The 12,765-nt window shown below is 42.9% G+C and overlaps 1 protein-coding gene and 1 non-coding gene across 2 annotated transcripts in view; one reads left to right on the forward strand and one right to left on the reverse strand.

Moving 5' to 3' along the window:
• Positions 1-12,414, reverse strand: part of PAFAH1B1 (platelet activating factor acetylhydrolase 1b regulatory subunit 1) — a 54,517-nt gene extending 42,103 nt beyond the window's left edge. The window contains exons 1-2 of the mRNA XM_049782528.1: positions 12,354-12,414; positions 676-896 (exon numbers count right to left, since the gene is read on the reverse strand). Of these exons, the coding sequence (XP_049638485.1) occupies positions 676-707 (32 nt within the window). The 5' untranslated portion in view covers positions 708-896; positions 12,354-12,414. The remainder of the gene's footprint in view (positions 1-675; positions 897-12,353) is intronic.
• LOC126024956 (U6 spliceosomal RNA) lies at positions 3,269-3,375 on the forward strand. The gene has a single exon (XR_007501026.1). It is a non-coding gene; the product is annotated as a U6 spliceosomal RNA (small nuclear RNA).
• Positions 12,415-12,765: the final 351 nt, after the last annotated feature.

Below are 12,765 nucleotides of genomic sequence, written 5' to 3' on the forward strand. Positions count from 1 at the left end.
ACCTCCATGCTATCTCTCCGCCCCCCTAAGCTAGTTTTAAAAAACTAAATTATAATTTCTAGCTCATTAATTGTTTTCTTTGGATTATATTTCCTTATTTGGAAATTCTGACAGTATGGAGTTAAGGTGCTTGCCTTACGTACCACTAACCACAGATTAAATCTCCAGAACAATATACAAAATCCCTGAGCAGAGCCAGATGTCACTCCTAACCAGTCAGTAGTAGTCCCCTAATACTCCTGGCGATGGCTCCCCCAACACAGAATGTTGCAATATGGAATAGCAATGGTGGAATAATTTTATGCCTCTCATTAATAATTTGCATTAAACATTGCTAGTCACTTTATACAATTAAAATACTAGAGTAGATACCGGATAATAAAAGATAAATTCACCACATAAGGCAAAGAAAAGGGTTTAGCCATCTCATAAAATATTTTGCTTTCCTAATACATGGACTTTAAGCTAAAATAATTCAGAATATCTTGGAGGTACCCATGTTTACCTATTTAAGACAAGCTTAAAATTAAACAAAAGCAAATCCAAAAATCAGACCAAACTATCAAACATATATACATAATAATAGCCGTAATTTTAGGATAAGTATGTCACAGATAAATTTTTATCGTATTAGTATTTATTAAGAGAACATTAACGAACAAAACAGAAACTTACAGTTCATCTCGTTGTCTTTGGGACAGCACCATTTTGGCTGCAATGTTAAGCTTATTTGATATAGTGGTATGTCCCTCCTTGTGAAATCAAAAACACGTTGTGATTCCTGGATTTATAATTAATGTGCCACTGAGTGGCTTCCAAGCAGAAAGAAGTGATTCTTTCACAAGTGAATTCAAACTGGTAGCCAGGTGATACTCAACAAGTAAGGTTCATTCCACCTAAGGAACAATAAAGAAAAAAAAAAAAGATTATTTCTTTCATTTAGAATTTAAAGAACTAAATTTATTATGCACTTTCAAAGATGAGGTTTACTGATAACAGTAAGTCATAGATGTTTCTAACACACTTTAAAAATAAACGTAAAATTATGTTAAAGTATTTTAATAGAAATACAATTGCTAAAAATCACATTTTAAAATTTGCTATATAGGATGCTGGAGGATATGAAGGGATGGCTTCACATCGAGCTCATTAAGAATGCAGGTAAGGGGGCCCGGAGAGATAGCACAGCAGCGTTTGCCCTGCAAGCAGCCGATCCAGGACCAAAGGTGGTTGGTTCGAATCCCGGTGTCCCATATGGTCCCCCGTGCCTGCCAGGAGCTATTTCTGAGCAGACAGCCAGCCAGGAGTAACCCCTGAGCACCGCTGGGTGTGACCCAAAAACTAAAAAAAAAAAAAGAATGCAGGTAAAAGAGAAATTGGGGGGGGGGGCAATGCTCAGGGCTTAGAGAACCATATAAAATGCTGAGATCAGGGGGGCCGGGAAGGTGGCGCTAGAGGTAAGGTGTCTGCCTTGCAAGCGCTAGCATAGGACCAACCGGACCTCGGTTCGATCCCCCGGTGTCCCATATGGTCCCCACAAGCTAGGGGCGATTTCTGAGCGCATAGCCAGGAGTAACCCCTGAGCATCTAATGGGTGTGGCCCGAAAAAAACAAAAACAAAAACAAAAAAAAAATGCTGAGATCAGGGGCCGGAATGATAGCACAGTGGCAAGCAGCTGACTAGAAACAGACCTGAGTTCGATTCCCAGCATCCCATATGGTCCCCAGCCTGCCAAGAGTGGATTTCTGAGCAGAGCCAGGAGTAATCCCTGCGCACCACAGGGTGTGGCTCAAAAAAATCAACAACAAAAACTGATAGCACAGCAGCAGGGCGTTTACCTTACACGCGCCTGACCCAGAACGGACCTGGGTTTGATACCCAGCGTCCCATATGGTTCCCCGAGCCAGAAGCGTTTTCTGAGCTCATAGCCAGGAGTAACCCCTGAACAGTGGCATGTGCCCCCCAAAAAAAACAGAAACAAAAAAAGAAAAAAGCTGAGATCAAATCTGAGTGTACAAGGCAAGTGTCCTGCCTGCTATACTACCCAGCCCTAAGAATTTTCTTGGAGGGGGCTTGAACCAGCAATACTCAGGGGTTCCTCCTGGAATCAGGAATCTCTCCGGGTGGTGCTTAGGGAACCATATGGGATGGCGGGAATTGAACCTGAGCTGGCCACATGCAAGGCAAATGCATTATTCTATGTACTATATAATACAGGGCTACATATATAGGACAGACGAGCACATGACCAGGATATCTGCACAAGGTCCTGGGTTCATTCCTTGGCAATGCTGGGAAGCTCCCTCTAAAAACCAAAACAGAATCTATTTTTCATAAAGAAAAATGTTTAGTTTTGTTTATCCCATTTAAATAACAGAATCCACAGTGCATTTTTAGAAATATATAATCTTTTTCAAAATGTAGACTAGGGGGGGCCAGTGAGGTGGCGCTAGAGGTAAGGTGTCTGCCTTGCAAGCGCTAGCCAAGAAAGGACCGCGGTTCAATCCCTGGGCGTCCCATATGGTCCCCCCAAGCCAGGGGCAATTTCTGAACGCTTAGCCAGGAGTAACACCTGAGCATCAAATGTGTGTGGCCCCCTCAAAAAAAACCCCAAAAAACTGTAGACTAGGGAAGTCATGAGTTGAACTATCCCCAACACTCCCATAGCACTACATTTAATGTAGCCTCACAATTGTAACAACTTTTTTTCTTTTTCTTTTTTTAAATTTTTTTAATTTTTGGCTTTTGGGACACAGCCAGCAGCACTCAGGGGTTACTTCTAGCTCTGTGCTCAGAAATTACTCCTGGCAGGGCTCAGGGCATATGGAATGCCAGGAAATGAACTGGGTTGGACACGTGCAAAGCAAACATCCTACTTGCTCTGGCCCCAACAAATCTTATTTTCTTTTTAAAAAAATATACATACCACAAACAAAGGAAACAGACCAATTTCTTTTTGTTTTGGTTTTTGGGCCACACCCGTTTGACGCTCAGGGGTTACTTCTGGCTATGCGCTCAGAAATCGTCCCTGGCTTGGGGGTACCATATGGGACGCCAGGGGATAGGACCGTTGTCTGTCCTACCTTAGCGCTTGCAAGGCAGACACCTTACCTCAAGCGCCACCTTCCGGGCCCAGACCAATTTTTAAATGCCTTTTTAATCATAGGCCTGACATTATTTATTCTAGGCACTGGGACATATAGTGTTGAATAAGCTAGCTAAAGCATAAAGAACAGACCAAACCCTGGTTTAAAACATGAGCGAGCAGTGATAGCTTCGGCAGCACATATACTAAAATTGGAAGGATACAGAGAAGATTAGCATGGCCCCTGCGCAAGGATGACACGCAAATTCATGAAGCGTTCCATATTTATAAAAAAAAAAAAAAAAAAGAGCGAGCAGCATGTGCTCTAAAACAGAGATAGTATACCAGCTGATCCCAATTCAATCCCAGCACAACATAGCTCTTAAGTGGCCTTCAGTCCAATTCCCTTCCCCGCCAAAGTAAGATGTTCCTAGTGACAGCTGTTGAGTTCAAGGAAAACCTTTTCTACCACAATTTTTTTTGTTGTTGTTGTTTGGGCCACACCCAGCGTTGCTCAGGGGTTACTCCTGGCTGTCTGCTCAGAAATAGCTCCTGGCAGGCACGGGGGACCATATGGGACACCGGGATTCGAACCAACCACCTTTGGTCCTGGATCAGCTGCTTGCAGGGCAAACACTGCTGTGCTATCTCTCCGGGCCTCTACCACAATTTTAATAAAGATGAACAAAGATTTACCTGATGCTTTTATTTAGTTTGGGTTGGGGCCAAGCCTGGCATTACTCAGGAGCTAATCCTGCTCCTCTTTTAAGGATGGGAGAGTGCCAAAGACTCTTCTTGTATACAAAGCATGAGGCCCAGACGACTGAACTATCTTTCCAGCCCTATCTTGTTTTGTTTTGTTTTGATTTGGTTTTTTTTTGGGGGGTCACACTCATCAGTGCTCAGGGCTTATTCCTGGTGGTGCTGTCACCATTACCTGTTTGTCTAAATCAGAGCTTTCCAAACTTATCTGAGACAAGGATAATTCATTGACAGAAGCAACTCAAAGTAGTCTGTGGCAAAAATTCCTGTTTAAATGGAAGAACAGTCTCTAAGGGTAAAGAATTCAATTAACTCTTGAAGAGTTAATGGTGCACCTGCTCTCCAAAAGCCTTCATCTTCAAGCCCGTATTTTCCCTTGAATGTATTAGTCCTTTCCTTCTCCCCTGTTCACATCTTCCCAAGTTTTGATCAATAAACACTATCTTGTTTCACTTTTTTTAAAAGTACTGGAACATTAAAATGGCACAATAATGATAAAACTTAACAGAGAGCCCGATATATAGCTCTGTGAGGTATTCAGGTTTAATCCCTGACTCTACAAACAAAACAAGCACAAGACACGAGAAAAGCACAGAATATAAACTAGTGTACTGAAGAAACTAAGCCACTGTTCAACAAATACAGAATCTGATGTAGAAAACACATTTAAAGAGAAAAAAGAATGGACTGGAGAGATAGCGGTTAGTGTGCCCTCTATGAGGTCGACACAGGTTTGATCCTCAGCATCCCGTACAGTCCCAGAGAACCAACAGAGGTGATTCCTGAGTACAGAGACTGAAGTAACGTAGTGGTGGGGTGGCCCCCAAATCCAAATCAAATCAAAAACAGAGAAGAAACTTACTCTTAACATTCATAAAGTTTTACAGGCAACAGAAACTGTGTGATGGGGCCGAAGAGATAATACAACAGATAGGGTAGATTTGCCTGACACACAGCCAACAATCCCCAGCATCCAATATGTTCCAAATACAGTCATGAGTAACCCCTGATCACCACTGTGTGTGGTCCCAAAACAAAAAAAACAAAAGAATCTGTGAAAAGTGTGACAACAACCCAGAGTAATGATAATCCTGGATGAAGTGAAGGATGGTAAAGCAAACAGATCACAAAACAATCTCAGTCTTGACTATCTATTGGACAATGGGAAGCTCTTAGTATAAATTTATCATTTAATTTAGTGACCAAAAAAAGTCGAAAAGAGAAACAACATCAACAGGATGGAGCACATGCTCTGCAAGGAGGTCTAAGTATGATCTAAGCATGATTTTCTGACCACAAAGAAAGGAGGGCAGAAGGTGAAAAATATCAGAAAATCTGAAAGAGACTCGAAAGGAGTAGTAATAATAATAATAATAATATTAAGGGGGCTGGAGAGATAGCATGGAGGTAGGGTGTTTGCCTTGCAGACAGAAGGATGGTGGATCGAATCCCGGCATCCCATGTGGTCCCCCAAGCCTGCCAGGAGTGATTTCTGAGCGCAGAGCCAGGAGTAACCCCTGAGTGCTGCCGGTGTGACCCAAAAACCAAAATTAATTAATAAGATGATGAAATACTTAAACAGAAGCAATAAGAGAAATAAATAAATTTTAACAACCAATTTTACAATTAGTGACTAGATGTGCATAGAAAGCAAGAGAAAGTAGTTAAGGATAATTTTAGGAAATTCCTTCCTGGCTATGTTGAGAAGAAAGAAAACTTTTGAAGAAGCAAAGGAAAAATGACTCATTTCATTTTTGATATGTTGATTCCAGAATGTCTATGAAATTTCTAACAAGTCATTCTAATAGAAAGCTGCCAAACAAGACCACTCTGAAGAAAATTTACTTTTAGGGGCCGGGTAGGTGGCGCTGGAGGTTAAGGTGTCTGCCTTGCAAGCGCTAGCCAAGGAAGGACCGCGGTTCGATCCCCCGGCGTCCCATATGGTCCCCCCCAAGCCAGGGGCGATTTCTGAGCACATAGCCAGGAGTAACCCCTGAGTGTCAAACGGGTGTGGCCCAAAAACCAAAAAAAAAAAAAAAAGAAAGAAAATTTACTTTTAACCATAATAAGGAAAAGATTTACTGGGGCTAGAGTGATAGCACAGCATAGGACATATGCCTTGCATGCAGCCAAACAGGGTTTGATACCTGGCTTCCCATATGGTCCCACAAGCCTCCCAGGAGTAAATAAATGGTGTAACTCCTGAGCACTGCTGAATGTGGCCCAAAAACCAACCCCCCCCCAAAAAAGACTAATTGCTTATCAGCTTTAGTACTTAAGTCAGCAATATCGATTAGGTGACTTATGGAGGTTGTGGGGGATGGCTCAAACGGCCAGAATGCATGCCTTTACAGTTCAATTCCTAGCACGAAAATGATCTCCAAGCACCAAGTCATGAATGACTCCCAATAACTGCTGAGTCTGACTCTACCCTCTCTTAAAAAAAAAAAAAAAAGAAATTTTGTTTCTGTCTTTGGGTCACACCTGGTTGCATGTACTCTTGGTTGACTCCTCACAGTGCCAAGAATGAGGGTTAGCTACATGTGTAGAGCTCTCTGGCCTGGGGAAAAAAATAAGCTATTTAAAGACGACTCATGCAATCAGAAGAAAGGGATAGTTACAGAATGATCTCTCATATGTGAAATTTAAAGATAAACAGTAAGAAAGCAATAAATGACCAAAAGCAACAGAACTGAAGAGTTAGTTCAAAAACTTTGCTCAATCGTATGGGAGCGTTACTGAAAAGGAGGAAACTTTCGGACCTTGGTAAAGAGAAATGGGTACTCTAGTGATGGTTGTAGTGTTGGGATAATGGATGCATGAAACCATCATTAAAAGTATTGGGCCCGGAGAGATAGCACAGCGGCGTTTGCCTTGAAGCAGCCGATCCAGGACCAAAGGTGGTTGGTTCGAATCCCGGTGTCCCATATGGTCCCCCGTGCCTGCCAGGAGCTATTTCTGAGCAGACAGCCAGGTGTGGCCCAAAAACAAAACAAAAAACAGAAGTATTTTAGGGGCCGGAGAGATAGCACAGTGGCATTTGCCTTGCAAGCAACCGACCCAAGACCTAAGGTGGTTGGTTCGAATCCCGGCATCCCATATGGTCCCTGGTGCCTGCCAGGAGCCATTTCTGAGCAGATAGTCAGGAGTAACCCCCTAGTACCGCCGGGTGTGGCCCAAAAACCAAAACAAAAAATGTATTTTAAACTGGGGCTGGAGAGATAGCATGGAGGTAGGGCGTTTGCCTTGCATGCAGAAGGATTGTGGTTTGAATCCCGGCACCCCATATGGTCCCTGGTGCCTGCCAGGAGCCATTTCTGAGCAGATAGTCAGGAGTAACCCCCTAGTACCGCCGGGTGTGGCCCAAAAACCAAAACAAAAAATGTATTTTAAACTGGGGCTGGAGAGATAGCATGGAGGTAGGGCGTTTGCCTTGCATGCAGAAGGATTGTGGTTTGAATCCCGGCATCCCATATGGTCCCCCAAGCCTGCCAGGAGTGATTTCTGAGCATAGAGCCAACAATAACCCCTGAGCGCTACCGGGTGTGACCCAAAAATCAAAAACCAAAAAGTTTTTCCTTTCTATTTTCCCCAAACTTTACTGTGCCTATGCAAACAACTAACATACACACATTTTATTGTATTTTTAATCTCTTATTATTATTATTATTTTTTTTTGGTTTCTCGGGCCATACCCATTTGAATGCTCAGGGGTTATTCCTGGGTAAGCGCTCAGAAATTGCCCCTGGCTTGGGGGGACCATATGGGATGCCAGGGGATTGAGCCCCAGTCCTTCCTTGGCTAGCGCTTGCAAGGCAGACAGACACCTTACCTCTAGCGCCACCTCGCAGGTCCCTTAATCTCTTATCTTTAAAAATAAAAATAAAGAGCTTACTAAGCCTTCTGCTACTGTATTGACTTTATTGGAGATACAATAACTTCCACAAATATAGTTGCTACTGAGCATTCTCTTCTTTTTTCATCTCTTCCATTTTATATTTTTTTCTTTGCATTTCTTCAGTAATTTTGCTTTCCCTTACCTTGAAACAAATGTATTATGATCAGTTATGTCAACTATGTGATACATTTTCTTTAAATATATACATATAAAAAAAAGTGGGGCCAAAGCCAGAGCACCCAGTGGGGATCTTGCCTTGTACACAGCCAACCCAAGTTTCATCACTGGCATCCCATATGGTTCCCTAGCTCTGTCAGGAATAATTACTGTGTGCAGTCAGAAATAATCCCCATCCCAAGCATCACCAGATGTGGCCCAAACACCCCTTCACCCCCAAAAAGATAAACCATGAATTCACAGCAAGATGAACGGGGGTGGGGGGGTTTGAACAGAGGGCCCAGGAGAAAGCCAGGTCCCCCCGCGTTCCATATGGTCCCCCCAAGCCAGGGGCGATTTCTGAGCGCGTAGCCAGGAGTAACCCCAGAGCGTCAAACGGGTGTGGCCCAAAAACCAAAAGAAAGAATCATGGGGCCAGAGATAGCACAGCAGTAGGACGTTTGCCTTGCACGCAAGATGGATGGTGGTTTGAATCCCGGTATCCCATAAGGTTCCCTGAGCTGCCAGGAGCGATTTCTGAATGCAGAGCCAGAAGTAACCCCTGAGCACTGCCGGGTGTGACCCAAAAACTGCTACAATTTCTTCCAGTAAGTAAGAACCAGGACAGAAGTTAAAAGTGCTTGCCTTGGGCCCGGAGAGATAGCACAGTGGTGTTTGCCTTGCAAGCAGCCGATCCAGGACCAAAGGTGGTTGGTTCAAATCCCCCGTGCCTGCCAGGAGCTATTTCTGAGCAGACAGCCAGGAGTAACCCCAGAGCATTGCCGGGTGTGGCCCCAAAAAAAACCAAAAAAAAAAAAAACCAAAAAAAAAAAAAAAAAAAAAGTGCTTGCCTTGTATCCAGGTGACCCTGGTTAGATCACTAGCATGGCAGAATATCGAAGCACAGAAGCATATTGTCTCCCCTATAGTTTTCTTGTTTTTGCTTTTTGGGTTATACCCAGCGGTACTCAGGGCCTACTCCTGGCAGGAATGGGTAGATGAGGGAGTCTGGGGATCAAAACTGGGTTGACTGTGTTTCAAAGCAAGGGCCCTCTCCCTATACTAACTCTCTGCACCTCCCCCCTATATTTATTGGGGGGAGGGGGTTCGGCCACACCTGGTAGCACTCAGGGGTTACTCCTGGCTCTGTGCTCAGATCATTCCTGGTAGGCTCAGGGGACTATATGAGATGCTGGAGGTAGAACCCAGGTCAGTCACACATCTCCTGGCTCTGATGGGCTTGGGGGACAATAGGGGTACTGGGAATGAACCCCAGTCAGCCTTGTGCAAGACAAGAGGCCTACCTGCTGTAGGTACTTTTTCTAACTACTTAATGTCTCCTAATTAAGTATTTTGTTTCTCAATAAACTATGTGCTTCATACTATTATTAGATTCTTATTAGATTCTTCTCAAAGTTATTGGTGGATCAGAAGATACTTTGTTAATCTGTGACTTCTCTGGGGGACTTTATGGAATGCCAGGGATTGAACCCCATTGGCCATGTGCAAGGCGATTGCCCTAACCACTGTGCTATTGCTCATTTTTTTTGGGGGGGGGGTTGGGCCACACCCGGTAACGCTCAGGGGTTACTCCTGGCTATGCGCTCAGAAGTTGCTCCTGGCTTGGGGGACCATATGGGACACCGGGGGATCGAACCGCGGTCCGTCCAAGGCTAGCGCAGGCAAGGCAGGCACCTTACCTTCGGCGCCACCGCCCGGCCCGCTATTGCTCATTTTTAAAAAAAGTGATAAAAAGGAACAAAACTAGTTTATTTTGGTGTCAGATATGCAGGTCAGTAGTATAGTATATAAGCTGCATATAAACTGCATAAATGAAACCCTGATTTTAATAATACATAAACTACATTTAATAAACCAAGATATTAATTTGATTTAAAAAACTAAGATTGTTTTTATTGTGTTTTGGTTTTGGTTCAGGGATCCATTAAAAAAATATATTACACCATTAAAGCTACAACTTTGACCTCAATATATATTAAAAAAAAAAAATCAAACCAAGAAGGAAAGTAATGGACTGGAGAATGCTTTGAATACAGGTGGCTGAGTTAACCCCCAGCACTTTATAGTCAGTCCTCCAAGCACTAAGCCAGGAGTAGATATGGAGCATCACCAGGTTTGGCCTAAAACTGAACTACACAATTCAAGGTTTAAAGAGCAGACCATCCAACAACACATGCACACACAAATACACACACACAGACACAGACACACACACACACACACTTTAATCACATCACTATTTTCCTTTCTAATAATGTTTTTCTTTATAATTTCTTTATAATTATTTCATTGGTGGATCCTCTAAGCAGCAGCCAGGGGGTCCAAAAGCCTGTTCCCCAATAGTCATGCTGTGTAGGCTTGATGAATCAGAGCTCAGCCCTGGCAATGCAGCATTGCTGGAGGCCACCAGGTCACACTTAGTAGTAATAGTAGTGCTAAGGGAGGGCTATGTAGTGTAAAAGAACAAACTCAGAGTCCTGTGTATTAGAGTTATCTTTTTTTTTTTTTTTTACTGGAATAAAGCTTAATACTAATGTGTCTGCCCAAAAGGCCCCCACACTGACCAGCCACAGCCATCTTCCAAAGGAGATAAGCCCCAGACAAGGTCATGAAGAAGATTATATAAAGGATATAGGTAGGTTCCAGCTCTCTGATGATCTTTAAAATGTTTGGCTATTGTTTAGGGGTACCTTCCTACTGCACCCTTTCTTCCCTGATAGGCTACCTAGTATGGCCAGGTAGTTTGGGGCAGTGTCAATGGAAACAGGCATCTCTTCCTGCTCAGAACCGAGAAGCAGCCTGCCAGGTGGCCTTTACAAAATGACATCCAACCTTGTTCAGAACTCATGTCCCAACATTTCTCCCTCTTTTTATGGACCTGAGTCAAATCTTTGACTCTCTTTGTCCATCTTGTGGGCACATACTGGGGCCTTAGCACAAGCATCTTAATCAGGGAGGTTTTCCTGAGTGATTGAACCACTGGTCATACCAGGTGGCAGTCTTACTGTCATCTCTCCTGCTCCTACAAACTAGCCTTCATCTGCTGCAGTGTCTCATGGATGACTCCTGACTTGTTAGCATAGAAATACTGCTCCCTCAGAGCCTAGGTCTAGACCCCACCTGTTCTGGAGAGCAACTTTAGCTAACATCCCAATCAGCATCCACTTACTGGAAGAGTTCAATTTGTTCTCACCCACCCTCTCCCACCAGGTATGACACCTGGGATGGGAGAATGACCATGATGCAAAACTCATCTGGGTTTGCAAAAACAGTGGCAAACAAACAGGGCTGACCCTTATATTTTGCAATACCAGAGTTAAACCCAGGACCTCATACTTATAAAACTATGAAAGAGATATATACATATCTGTATGGCATAGTATGATTCAGCATCGTAGTTATATAACTTAAAAGGCTGTGTTTGTACACACTAATTTTTTTGGTTTTGAACCACATCTGGTGACACTCAGGGATTATTCCTGGCTATGCACTCAGAAATTGCGCCTGGTTTGGGGGACCATGTGGGATGCTGGGGGATCCGTCCTGGGTTAGCCATGTCCAAGGCAAATGCCCTACCACTGCACTATCACTCTGGCCCCTATACACACTTTAAATCCATTACTTCATATGATCAATTTTTCTCAATTGTAAATAAAATTTGATTTAAATGTGAAATTTACTTCACAGGATTTAATTATTAAAGTGGAAAAACATGTATGTAATTCTAAAAATGAATACCATATTACCTACTTCCATCATTTTTCAACATCAAATGTATTTTCAAATCCTAGCTTTATTTTATTTTGGTTTATTTTCATTTTACTTATTTTTTTTTTTTTTTTTTGGTTTTTGGGCCACACCCAGTAACGCTCAGGGGTTACTCCTGGCTATGTGCTCAGAAGTTGCTCCTGGCTTGGGGGACCATATGGGACACCGAGGGATGGAACCGCGGTCCGTCCAAGGTTAGCGCAGGCAAGGCAGGCATCTTACCTTTAGCGCCACCGCCCGGCCCCATTTTACTTGTTTTTATTATTATTTATTTTGCATTTACCTGAGCACCTGGTTACACTTGGCTCTGCACTCAGAAATCATTCCTGGAGGTGATTGGGGTTATGAGATGCTTCGGTTAGAACCTAAGTAAGCCACATGCAAGGCAAGCACTTTAACAGTTATCTAGGGCGGGAGCAATAGCATAGAGGCAGGATGGACCAGGGTCCAGTTTCCGGCATCTCAGGAGGAATTTTTGAGTGCAGAGCCGGGAATAACCCCTTAGGAATAATCCCTTAGGGACGCCGGGTATGGCCCCAAAATAAGAAAACAAACAAAACCAAAAATCACTATTGTACTATCTCTATGGCTCTCAAACCCCAGCTTAAATCCAATGAACATGTAAAATTTTCTTATGAAAGTTCCTTAATTTTTACACTTACAATTGTAGTGGAAAATGTGTATGATAATCTGGGTAGTGCCACATGGCATGTTCTGCAAATTCTGAGAAATGAAAAAAAAAAGCAGTTATAGACCAAAATATGATCTTGCCCACTGTAAAGATTTTATTCACCTGTATTTGCATTTTTTCCTTCACTATGTTCAAATTGTTTTCACTTTCCAATTCATCCTAATTTCAGTAACACAACAAAAATATGCATGTGTTTTGACTTGCATAGTCCTAATATTAAAGGTAGATATTCTGAGTATGTCTGCAAATTTCTCAATTTCAGACTAATGCCAGTTTTCTCTAGTTTCTTTTTTTTTTAACCTTTTATTTACTTACTTAGGTTTTTGGGCCAAACCCAATGGTACTCAGGGGTTAGTCCTAGCTCTGTGCTCAAAAAACACTCC

The sequence above is a fragment of the Suncus etruscus genome, chromosome 1 (genome assembly GCF_024139225.1).
Source record: "Suncus etruscus isolate mSunEtr1 chromosome 1, mSunEtr1.pri.cur, whole genome shotgun sequence".
Lineage (NCBI taxonomy): Eukaryota > Metazoa > Chordata > Mammalia > Eulipotyphla > Soricidae > Suncus > Suncus etruscus.